The sequence below is a fragment of the Bubalus bubalis genome, chromosome 14 (assembly GCF_019923935.1).
Source record: "Bubalus bubalis isolate 160015118507 breed Murrah chromosome 14, NDDB_SH_1, whole genome shotgun sequence".
Taxonomy (NCBI): domain Eukaryota; kingdom Metazoa; phylum Chordata; class Mammalia; order Artiodactyla; family Bovidae; genus Bubalus; species Bubalus bubalis.
This window is the reverse complement of record NC_059170.1, coordinates 17888526-17900892: the sequence shown is the minus strand read 5'-3', so window position 1 is coordinate 17900892 and position 12367 is coordinate 17888526. Positions and strand designations below refer to the sequence as shown.

The window sequence follows — 12367 nt, the reverse complement described above, 5'->3', positions numbered from 1 at the left end:
CAGAATCTAAGAATGAACTACTGATACATAGGAAGACAAGTTTGAATCTCAAAGACTACACTGAGCAAAAGAAGCTGGGCCCATTAGAGTGTACACTATGTAATTATATTTATATGAAGTTCAAGAACAGGCAAGATAATCTATAGAGGTAACAGAACAGTGAATACTTGTTTGGGGAGAGGAATTAGTGATTAGGAAAGGGCACGAGGGAACCTTTTTGAGATGACAGAAATGTTCCATATCTTGATTCGGTGATGGTTACATGAGAGTATGGGCTTCCCAGGTGGTGCTAGTGGTAAAGAATCTGCCTGCCAATGCAGGAGACATAAGGGATTCAGGTTCAATCCCTGGGTCAGGAAGATGCCCTGGAGAAGGGAATGGCAACCCACTCCAGTATTCTTGCCTGGAGATTCCCATGGACAGAGGAGCCTGCCAGGCTCCACAGGGTCACAAAGAGTCAGACGTGACTAAAGTGACTTAGGATGGACAGACATGAGTATATGTATAAAAGGTCACTGAGATGTACTTATGATTTGTGTCCTTTATTATATATAAATAATACCTTAATTAATGAGGCAAACCCCAAAGAATCTGCTAAAAGATTTAAAGTGGTTACCTCTAAGAGGCAGAAATGGGGTGAGTAACAGATTCTTTGTATTAAGCCCTGCAGAACTCCTCTGCTCTAAAATGTATGTGAGGACTTCCCTGGTGGCACAACTGATAAGAATTCGCCTGCCAATGCAGAGGACACGGATTTGATCCCTGGTCTGGGAAGATGCCACATGCTGCAAAACAACTAAGCCCGTGTGCTTCAACTACTGAAGCCCATGCTTCAGCAAGAGAAACCACCACAATGAGAAGCCCGTGCACCACATCAAACTAGCCCCCGCTCACTGTAACCAGAGAAAGCCCGCACAAAGCAACAGAGACCCAGCACGGCCAAATATAAAGAAATAAAATTTTTTAAATGTTAAAAAAATATATATGTGAATTTGTAATTTTGCTGAAATACAATCTCAATGAAAGAAAAAACTATGGACTTTGGAGTGAGCCTGATTTGGATTCAGATCACTTGCTAGCTGGACAATTGTAGCAAGTTATGTTCCCTCTCTGGCCCTCAGTTTTTCCATCTTAAAATAAGTTTAATAGAACCACGTGAAAAAAATAACTGAGTTTGTGCCTAAAAGGTACTTGTCAAAGTACTTTACACAGAATGAGTACTCGGTAAATGATAATTTTCTCCACAGTGACCATTTTCCTTTAATACATAGGCAACAGTTGAGCATGCATTACTCCTACTTAGAGTTTTCACCCCAACTCCAGACACCTCACAGCTCTCCATGCTCGTTGCTCATTCATTCCCTCCCTCCTTCATAGGTCATCTGTGATGCTGTGATTTATAACAAGAAATATATATACTTGGTTTTCATCCCCCTCCTGGCACAGAGCTTTGTAAAACTTTGCGATGAGACTGATGAAGAATCTTTTTTTGGTTAATGATGGGATTTTAGGAAAGCCCCTAAGTAACTTCTACATGGAACCAGTCCCTGTGAGTAGGGGGCTGGAACTTTCAACCCTACCCTGCCCTTCTCTCCCGGGTTGGGGGAGTAAAGGAGGTGAATGTTGAAATGACTGCCACATAATCACGTGTCTGTAACAAAGCTGCCATAAAGCCCCAAAAGACAGGTGTGGGAGGGCCTCCAGGTTGGGGAGTATATGGCCACTCTGGGAGACTAGGGCATTCCAGAGGACAGGGGAGCTCCCTGATCCTTTCCATACAACTGCTGTGTGCATCTCTCTCACTCAGCTGTTCCCGAGTTAGGTCCTTTTATAATAAGCCAGTCTGGTAAATATAGTGTTTCTCTGTGAGCAGCTCTAGAAAACAAACTGGACCCAAGGAGGGGGCTATTGGAACCTCTGATCTACAGCTGGTTGGCCAGAAGCACAGGTGACCACCTGGAGTGGCTGAAGTCGGGGGAGGGCAAGCAGTGGCGGTGGCTTGGTGACGGGCACTCAGCTCTAATCTGCGGGATCTGACCAATACTCGGGTAGACCGTGTCGTCGAGCTGAGCTATAAGACATCCAGCTGGTGTCTGAGAATTCTTCAGTAATGTAAGAAAAAACACACTGTAATTGGGACAGGAATTCTCTGTTACTCAACTTACTTTCTCTCTGAAAAGAGGACTGGGGTCCTGACCTCTTTCACCTAACAGCTATCCACATAATTGTTATTTCCTCTATAGACTTCAATTTCTTTACCAGAAAGACATGGGATTTGAACAAAAGGTTCTTTTAGCACTAACATTTGTGGTGTCTTTTGGTTTGTTTTTTATTTTCCCTGAAATCTCTATTTCTGTGCAACCCTTCTTTCCAGACCTCATCCTGGCTCTAAAGAAGCTTGGTGAGGCACGTGATGTTGTCAAACAGGAACAGATGGCATGCGGCTTACAGGGAACGGGTTGGGGGCGGGGTGGGAGCTGCCTTCTCTCATCTCTCTAAACGCCAAGAGCCGGGTGGCACTGAGTTAATGCCCTCCCCTGAGACTGGCCTTTGGTGGGTGCCACGTGCATCTCCCACAGCACTGCAAGTGTTAACCCACTGGAATAAAGTGAGTTCCAGGGAACCCTTTCTTTCCTGAGGTGAATAAGACTTTACACACAAGCCAATAAACACACCCCTCTCCTGGCTGGAATAGGCACTTACCTGCCCAAAGTGATGAGACAAAATAATGTCCACAACGTTGGTTGTCAAGCCTGAGAGCTAAAAAGATAAAAACTTTGTGTCAAGAGAGTGAGCATGGGTAAAATTTTATCATTCTGTCCACTTTATTAGTGCACTTTCTTGTAAATATGCTAAGCTTAAAAACACAAAAAACACAACTCAGTGTCACACATTTTCGTGAGATAGTGGTCCCAAGAAATCTGAGAACAAGAAAGAAGTCAGGAAAAAACAAAATCTTCCTTCTAGGGTAATAATATGGCCCACTTTGAAATAGGTGGCTAGAAGAAATGCTGGCTGTTACTTCTTTGAGAACGTGGGACTTAGAGCCCACTGCTATAGCTACTTAATTTCTACCTGTGTTTCTGCATTTACACTGGGTTTATGCTTAATAAGATAGACTTACAACTACTCCCAAGTCATCCAAAAGAAAAAGCAATTTTTTTCTTTCCTCTAGTTTTTGCTATCTTCATTTCAAGGAGTGGGAGGAAACTGCTATGTTTACAGAATGTTCTGGCGTTTTGAAAGCTTTTCTCTTAATTTTCCCCACGTCAAAGCTATGCACATCACCGTCTAATAAATGCATCAATCTGTGTAGATCTGCAGCCTGTTAGTCTATTTTCAGAAAAATTTCCAACTCACATTATGTTGCTGATTTCCCTTAAACCTTCTCTGTTGATTTTAAGCTCAGTTCCTACTGTGGACTTGGCGCAGAGGTAAAGTACTGAGTTGGGGGTGGAGATGGAGAAGATGAGATAAGGCAGACAGACGCGGATATGGGTGGAGCAGGATCAGGTAGTCCCGGAAAGATGGAGTAAGAAAGAAGCCCAGAAATCTTCACCTGGGTTATCAATGATCCACAGGTTGTAAATTAAAGATAATTACAACTAATAACCTATTTCATTTCATCATTTAATAACCTATTTAATATTCATCATGTTATTAAGAGTGTTCATTTAAGTTTTAATGTACCCACATACTAGATAGGAATTAGAACAAATTTGAAGTCAGATGTAAGAAAGAATTTCCATAATATCTGGCAAAAGCAATGTTAATATATTTCATCCAAAGCTAGGAAATACATCATTTCTCTGGAAGTTAAAGGTGGGGAAGAATAGATAAACTTTTCAGAATCTGGTCTGCTGGTAGATGGAACAGCTTAATATTTTAAAATAATTATAAAAGCAAAGCAAAATTAGGAAAATATAGAATATATAAAATAAAAATAAGAATTATCTTTAATGCTACCAACCAAAGATGTAACTATTAGTAGCATTTTCCTTCTTTTCTTATGCATATATGTATTTTTTAAAATTTTATTGTTTCTTAAGCATGAGAATTTTCTCATTTCCCTAAACAACAACAAAAAACCCATAATTTTTCAGTTGCATAGTATTCCATTCATGACTGAGACTCACAGACAATGATGAATGAAAGAAGCAAGATATGAAAGAACACACCTTCCATTATTCTGAATATATAAAATCAATCTATGGTGACAGAAACCAGAATAATGGTTCCTTTTTGGGAAAGGGAGGAAGCATTAAGAGCAGAGTTGGAAATATTCTGTATACTGACTGGTGATTACATGTGTAAATATTCATTATCAAGCTGTATCCTTAAGACTTCTTGCCCTTAACTGTATGAATGAAAAAATTAAAAAAACAGATAAGCCATTTTGAGAAGGGACTAAGGGATGAGCCAATGGATACTGTTTGGTCTTACTTTGGAAGCTGCCCAGTCAATCCAGCCTTTAGCACAAGGGTCAACGTTAATGAGCACAAGACCTTCCACAAGCTCTGGGTGATTGAGCTGAAACGAGACAAAGGCAACAGCATGAGAGGCCCATTCTCAGCTTCTTCTAAAACTACTGGAGTGTGGTTAGTCAACTCTTCCCAGGCATGGATGTCTCAGATTTTAAAAAAAGGTCAGAGAGGTGCTAGGGAGGATATTTAGGAAAACAGCTCCATAAATCTAACTCAGCATGTAGAAAACCAGCTTCCTAAATTGCCATCAAATGACCTTGCCTTTCAAGGATCTATGGGGGAGATGGTTTTTATTTCCACAGCAGAGGACGTCCACAGCTATCTCCACAGCTGTTTAGCTCAGGGTGGGTCTACCCTCCTGGGCAGTACCCTTGGGACTACATGACATAAGGGGCTGTTAAAGCTTAGACTGTCCTCAATAGCAACTTCTTGTTTTTTCTAAAACCACATGAAGAGGTAATACCACCCTCAGAAGATTGTCCTATCACCCAGGAGGCATTTGGGAAAAATTAGTAAGAACATTTCTATGTAAACTAAAAACTTCCCAGCTTACTTTTTCCCCTCTGATTATGCTCACTATAGAAAATGTGATAAAACAGAAATAATGAAGAGCAGAAAATAAAATCTCATTATTATCTAATTACACATCATCAATCTTAGTATTTTGGTATGTTTTCTTCCAGTTCTTTCCTATGCCTATGACAAACTTTTCCCTGCATCTGTATTCTAACCTCTTTGTTAAGGTTATAATATATGTGAATTATGTATCATAAGCTCGTCTTATAAAATTTTAATGGCTGTAAGAAATTCCACTTTAAATGTTCTCTGAGAGTTATTTTTTATTGATGATATCCTGCCCACATCTCTTATTTTTTTAGGTGCTAGAAGTACAAAGCAAGGCTTTATACAAACTAGTATCTATGGACACAATTTATAGAAAAACAGACATAAGATCCACGACAGTTTCTTCTCATTTAACACAGCAGTAAGAGCTGTGACCTAGGCAGTGCCTCAAGGGTGTTGAGACTAATCCTCCATGTACTTACTGCAAATCTGCTGAGGATGTAAGCTCCAGCTCCAACCCCAATCCCAATGATGCTTTTCAGACTGTAAATGGAACACACCAATATGAATAGGGTTAACTCGTTTGAAGGGAGCATGGCATAATGGGAAAAATACAACTGGATTCAAATCTGGCTCTGATGCTTACTGGATGGAGAATTTGGTTAGGTTTCATTAACTTCCTAAGCCTGGGTTCCCTATCTATAAAACAAGGATATGATGACTTCTAAGTTGATTTTAAAGATTATGTGAAGTATGACTAAAACATGGGAGTCATCCTTGACGGCTCACTCTCCTATCACCTCCACACCCAACCCATCAGCAAGTCCTATAGTCACCTCCACAGTCCTTCCATCTGCCTTCTCCTCCATTCCATCCTCTGGGAGGCATCTACTGCCAAGCTATCAACATCACTTGCCTGATTGTTGTAATAGTTGAACTGGTCCCCTGCTTTTTCTCTTTTACCCCTCTCTAAACCTGTGGAGATTCTCTCCACAGCTAATTTTTTGTTGTTGTTTTTTTAAAGGTTCCTTTTGGCAGTGTTTAATTTATTTATCTTTGACTGTGCCATGCAGCATGCAGGATCTTAAGTTTCATGACGAGGGATCGAACCCATGCCCCTAGTGTTGGAAGCATGGAATCTTAACCACGGGATTGCTAGGGAAGTCTTTAGAGTAATTAAAAGAAAAATGCAAACAGCTTTACTGATGTGCAATTTACATATCTAGAGTGATCATTTTAAAAGACTAAATCAGATACACTCCCCTGCATAAAACTCTTCAGTGTTTTTCTTTGCCTTTTGAATAAAATCCCGAAGTCTCACCTGATCTGTCAGATCTGCGTAATCTGGTTCTTGTTTTAGTTCTCAAATATCACCTTATGCTTTTCTCCCACTTGTTCACTTGGGTCAGGCCTTTTGGACATACTCCTTCTGTCTGGAATCCTCTTGTCCTGGCTCTCTATTTAGGTAACTCCTTTTTATCCTCCAGGTCTTAACCTAAAGGACTCCTTAGAGAGGTATTCTTCAGTTAGCCATATTTGGTAGAGCCTGCTTTTATTCTCTACCACACATCCCTACTGATTTCTTCTACAGCAATGCAAGCTGTGACTGTTTGTTTGTTTCCCTGTTTTTAATTATTTTCCATATCAAAATGTAAGCTTCACACTCCATAAGGGTAGTGACCATACTGTTTTGATTACCATCATAGCACCCAGATCAGACACATAGCAAAAAAAAGTGTTTTTTTGAAAAACAAAAACCACATGGAAGAACTGCAGAATGAACTCACTTTAAGTGGGTGAGAACAGGAGGCAGCATTTCGGCCAGCTCATCCATGGTGGGGTACTGGTACCTGAAATCCAGAAGGATACCTCCTGAATTGGAATGCATTCACAATTCCCAATTACTGGAACAATTAGAAAAGAACAGAGTTCTTGAAAGTGAAAGTCGCTCAGTCGTGTCCAACTCTTTGCGACCCCATGGACTAGTCCATGGAATTCTCCAGGCCAGAATACTGGAGTGGGTAGCCTTTCCCTTCTCCAAGGGATAGTCCCAATCCAGGGATCAAACCCTGGTCTCCTGCATTGCAGGCAGACTCATTACCAGCTGAGCCACAAGGGAAGCTCACAGAGTTCTTAGGTATTTCTAATCCCCAAATAACTACTTCAATTGGGGTTCAGGTTCAGTAAACTTCTAGCAGTTAAGAGTCAACTCAGGAAGTGGCTTTTGGCTTGCTGCTTATGTTTACGCAGCTAAGCGCAATAGTAAACCAACCTTTACTGGGCCTAGGGCGCTCGGTCACAAATCCTGGGCTCTTATCATGAAGGCTGATTTGTTTCACTTAGGCATAGAATAACCCAGCTACTTTATTATTTGCTTTTGAATTTGGTTCCTGATCTAAGTCACTGGATCCTAAGATGGTCAAGCAAGCCCAAAACTGACTCAGACCAAGAATCCAAGAAAAGTAGGGAGTGTCCACATAAACTGCAGCATCAAAGATGAAAGAGATCTTTAGACAACTTCCTACATATGTGGCAGTTCTGCTCTACATTTGACAAGGATGTCAGCCTGCCTCTGCTTGAAACACTTCAAGCACTGGCATGCTTTTGAACCATTTGTGCATAAAACAGAAAAAAGGAACTGTGTCTAAATTTTGCTGGATATAAACTGGTCACTGGCCAGTTTGTGTTTAAGGGACAGAAATGGCTTGGACATAGTGAATAACAGATTCTGGAGCCAGACTGCCTGCGTTAAAATCCCAGCTCTGCTACTTATTTGTTACGTAGGCTTGGACAAAGTACATAATATCTTTGGACCTTAGTATCCTCACCTGTAAAATGGGAATAATAGTAAACCTATCCGATAGGTTTTAAGCATTAAATGGGTTAAGAATGTAACGCAATGTTCAAGATTACTGTCTGAGTACGGTGTACATGTTAGCTGCTATTTGTCTGCAACGGTCTATTTCACAGCAATCACTGGCAAAGGCAGCTCTGAAGATAAGCAAAGAGGGGAAGGATGAGCATTCCACAGCTTGTGGTTTCACTCCTCCCCCAAGGTCTCCTCCATAATTACACTGTCCAGGGAAGAGTCAGGGAGACTGGAGCTCCGCTGTGCAAAGCAGATGAGGCTGAGGCTGAGAGCTCCACGTGCACGTTCAGTCAAACGCACGTCCACCTGACGCTGCAGCTTCTCTGAATAAATGATTTCACTGATATTCAAATTCCTGTCACGGGACTGAAGGTCAGGCTGGCGAGGTGCTCTCAGGAAGCTCAGAGAAATCTGAGTTTGGGTCTAAAGGGAGTTGCGAGTTCCAGGAGGGGGAAAAAATGACAGGTTTAAAACAGATGAAGAAAGGGACAGATAGAAGACAGTAAGAAGTGGGTGTTCCAGACATGAATGTCTTGTGATTGGCTCCCATTTACGGAGGGCCATTCCTGGATATGGGAAAACATACAGTCTTCCTGAATAGACTGTCCATGACAATTCTCCCAGAGTGAGGAGAGAAAGCAACTGGACGGTTGGTTGACAAGTATAACCTGCAGGCTGTGCTAAAACCAGCTTGGAGGGAAGCACATGGCTAGTGCTCCCACTGGAGCTTTGCTCTCTGAGTGCCTGTTTTCCAGAAGAGTCTTGCTTGTGGCCTTACCCAGTTGGGAAGGAGGGTGCACCTTCCTGCTGGCCTGGGGCATCCACATGACAGACAGCAAAGTGCTGGGTGATCTCCTGCATGTCCTCAAAGTTAAAGAACGCATTGAAACAGGATTTATCTGTAACAACAAAACATTTGAAAGTCACAAGCTCTTCATTTCGTCTCACTTTTCCTCTATTCAATCAATTCCATATCATCATCCTCTCTTACTCCTTTTAAATCACTATTTCACTAGAATGAAGTATGTGAACAACTGTCTGACTCAAGCTCCCCTAAAGGCTGACTACCAGACGGACATCTCAACGGCTTGAAAAGAACATTTAATTAGTCCTCAATTCTACAGAACATCTACAGAGTGGAAGCCAATCCTGGTGTTTCACAAAACAATCTTATACCCATAACACTGTCATTTTTCATGTATCTTATTTGCTACCTGATACAGAGATACTGACCATATCCCAGGACCTGGGCTAAAGTGAGTTTCTTGTTGTTTACATTCACCATGTGGAGAACTTCTCACATGGCAAAACTGCTAAGGTGCAGGGAGGGGTTACTGCTTTAATTTCTACTGCTTAAATTCCTTTCCAAAAGCTCCAGCACTAGATTTTAACTTCAAATGCAGGTCACCTCTGATAGCTAGAGGAGTGTGAAAGAAACACATGTAATGCAGATTCCATGGACCCGGGGCTAGGGCCAGAATCTTATGTTACCACCTAGAAAGGTCCATTTAGAGTCATCAGGGACAGGCTATAGCAAGGATACTTTTACTAACTCATTGAAGGGCTCATAACAAAGTTAAGCTCAAATTCTGAATTTTCTAATCTGAAATATGAAAAAACCCAGAGTATCAATTAAAAAAACAAACAACTGATTTCAACCCTACTTTCTTAACCAGTCTATCATATAATCTTCAGTCCTTTAGCAGATGTGACACAAAATGAGATAAATTCCCAATATTCCCCAAAATGCACTTAGCTGCATACTTCCCAGGAACTTCAATTCTGCCATTAACACAAGTAGCAACGAGGATAAGGCAGAGAGGAGAAAACCTATGTTCTATCAGAATACTGGGGTTTCTTCTGTGTTTTTAAAAAATATACAAAGATTATGTGTTATAACAAAAAGGAACGGTATAAAATCAAATACATACGATTGAGGCCAATGTCATGGTATGTTAGAATGACTGGTCTGTTTCCCTTTGGCAGGCCTCTGATAGTGACGTGGACCATACCGTGAGCTGTTTCTATGTCATGTTCCTGTAACAAGAGAACGTAAAGGTCTCAGCAAGGGCAGAACGCACTGCCCAGGCTGCTGAAGTTTCACGATACCCAAATTCACCACCATTTCCCACTAGCTGGGGTAGGACACATCACTGAACCATAAGCCTACTAGAGAGATGCTATGTTACATAGGATAGTCCTACTTTTTAATTCCTTCCAGATAAACAGACAAACAAATGAAGAAAAAATGCACCTTATCTACAAAGCTCACTTTCTTAAGTGGGGGAAGCCAGGGTATCTGCTGAGAATATATTCACAACTGGCTATGGTGAGATCAGCAAGTTGAATAAGAAGCCAGGAAAGACCTGGAGAAAGGTAAGTGAAGGAAGCAGAAGATATGAAGAAGCTGCTGGGTAAAAAGGCAGAGGTTTCAGATCCTCTAAATGCATGTGCAGCAACTGATAAATTCAGTAGCACCTATGAGTGTGTCTATCTAAAATCTCTCCCGTTCCCTGGGAGTTGCCCTTCTGTGCCATCCATACAGCACAGGGAAGGCTCTTGGCCACCTGGCTTGCAGACTGTAACCTTATGGTTATGGTTCACTGGAGTCAGGTGAACATTTGGTCCATGCTAAGTCCTTTCTTAAGAATGTGTAATTGGGACTAAGAGATTCCATCCTTAGTTTGGTTCTTCTCTTGAAAAGAGAAGTAAACTTGGGAGCTTATAATAAGCATTTCTACTGCTCTGATTCCTGATTCCAACTGTGTATAATAAGCATTTCTACTGCTCTGATTCCTGATTCCAACTGTGTATGCCATTAAGTTCTGAGACATCTCTGGACTGCCTCTGGTTTAAGCTATTAGGGTGGGTTTGTTCCTTGTATCCCAAAGGATCGTAACCAAGGCAATGAGTAAAATTTAAGATGTAGTCACAGCAGAGCTCAGTTCAGTCAGTTCAGTTCAGTCACTCAGTCGTGTCCGACTCTTTGCGACCCCATGAATCGCAGCACACCAGGCCTCCCTGTCCATCACAAACTCCTGGAGTTCACTCAGACTCACGTCCATCAAGTCAGTGATGCCATCTAGCCATCTCATCCTCTGTCGTCCCCTTCTCCTCCTGCCCCCAATCCCTCCCAGCATCAGAGTCTTTTCCAATGAGTCAACTCTTCACATGAGGTGGCCAAAGTACTGGAGTTTCAGCTTTAGCATCATTCCCTCCAAAGAAATCCCAGGGCTGATCTCCTTCAGAATGGACTGGATGGATCTCCTTGCAGTCCAAGGGACTCTCAAGAGTCTTCTCCAACACCACAGTTCAAAAGCATCAATTCTTCGGCGCTCAGCTTTCTTCACAGTCCAACTCTCACATCCATACATGACCACTGGAAAAACCATAGACTTGACTAGACGGACCTTTGTTGACAAAGTAATGTCTCTGCTTTTGAATATGCTATCTAGGTTGGTCATAACTTTCCTTCCAAGGAGTAAGCGTCTTTTAATTTCATGGCTGCAGTCACCATCTGCAGTGATTTTGGAGCCCCCAAAAATAAAATCTGACACTGTTTTCACTGTTTCCCCATCTATTTCCCATGAAGTGATGCACTCAATATGCCAGCAAATTTGTAAAACTCAGCAGTGGCCACGGGACCAGAAAAGGTCAGTTTTCATTCCAATCCCAAAGAAAGGCAATACCAAAGAATGCTCAAACTACCGCACAATTGCACTCATCTCACACGCTAGTAAAGTAATGCTCAAAATTCTCTAAGCCAGGCTTCAGCAACACATGAACCGTGAACTTCCTGATGTTCAAGCTGGTTTTAGAAAAGGCAGAGGAACCAGAGATCAAATTGCCAATATCTGCTGGATCATGGAAAAAGCAAGAGAGTTCCAGAAAAACATCTCTTTCTGCTTTATTGACTATGCCAAAGCCTTTGACTGTGTGGATCACAATAAACTGTGGAAAATTCCTCAAGAGATGGGAATACCAGACCACCTGACCTGCCTCTTCAGAAACCTGTATGCAGGTCAGGAAGCAACAGTTAGAACTGGACATGGAACAACAGACTGGTTCCAAATAGGAAAAGGAGTACGTCAAGGCTGTATATTATCACCCTGCTTATTTAACTTATATGCAGAGTACATCATGAGAAACGCTGGACTGGAAGAAACACAAGCGGGAATCAAGATTGCCGGGAGAAATATCAATAACCTCAGATATGCAGATGACACCACCCTTATGGCAGAAAGTGAAGAGGAACTCAAAGCCTCTTGATGAAAGTGAAAGTGGAGTGAAAAAGTTGGCTTAAAGCTCAACATTCAGAAAACAAAGATCATGGCATCCGGTCCCATCACTTCATGGAAATAGATGGGGAAACAGTGGAAACAGTGTCAGACTAAGCCAGGACAAGTTGCAGTCAGAGGTGCTAGGATACTGCTAAGAGTGACTGGGTGGC

General features: G+C 41.8%; 1 protein-coding gene across 5 annotated transcripts in view; it reads right to left on the bottom strand.

Moving 5' to 3' along the window:
* The window catches only part of NDRG3 (NDRG family member 3), a 62409-nt gene that overhangs the window by 18268 nt on the left and 31774 nt on the right, over positions 1-12367 (bottom strand). For all 5 annotated transcript variants that reach the window (XM_025263518.3, XM_025263516.3, XM_025263520.3 and 2 more), the window contains 6 exons: positions 9849-9954; positions 8696-8816; positions 6836-6898; positions 5531-5591; positions 4444-4530; positions 2704-2760 (listed from right to left, as the gene is read on the bottom strand). In XM_025263518.3, coding sequence (XP_025119303.1) covers positions 2704-2760; positions 4444-4530; positions 5531-5591; positions 6836-6898; positions 8696-8816; positions 9849-9954 — 495 coding nt within the window. The remainder of the gene's footprint in view (positions 1-2703; positions 2761-4443; positions 4531-5530; positions 5592-6835; positions 6899-8695; positions 8817-9848; positions 9955-12367) is intronic.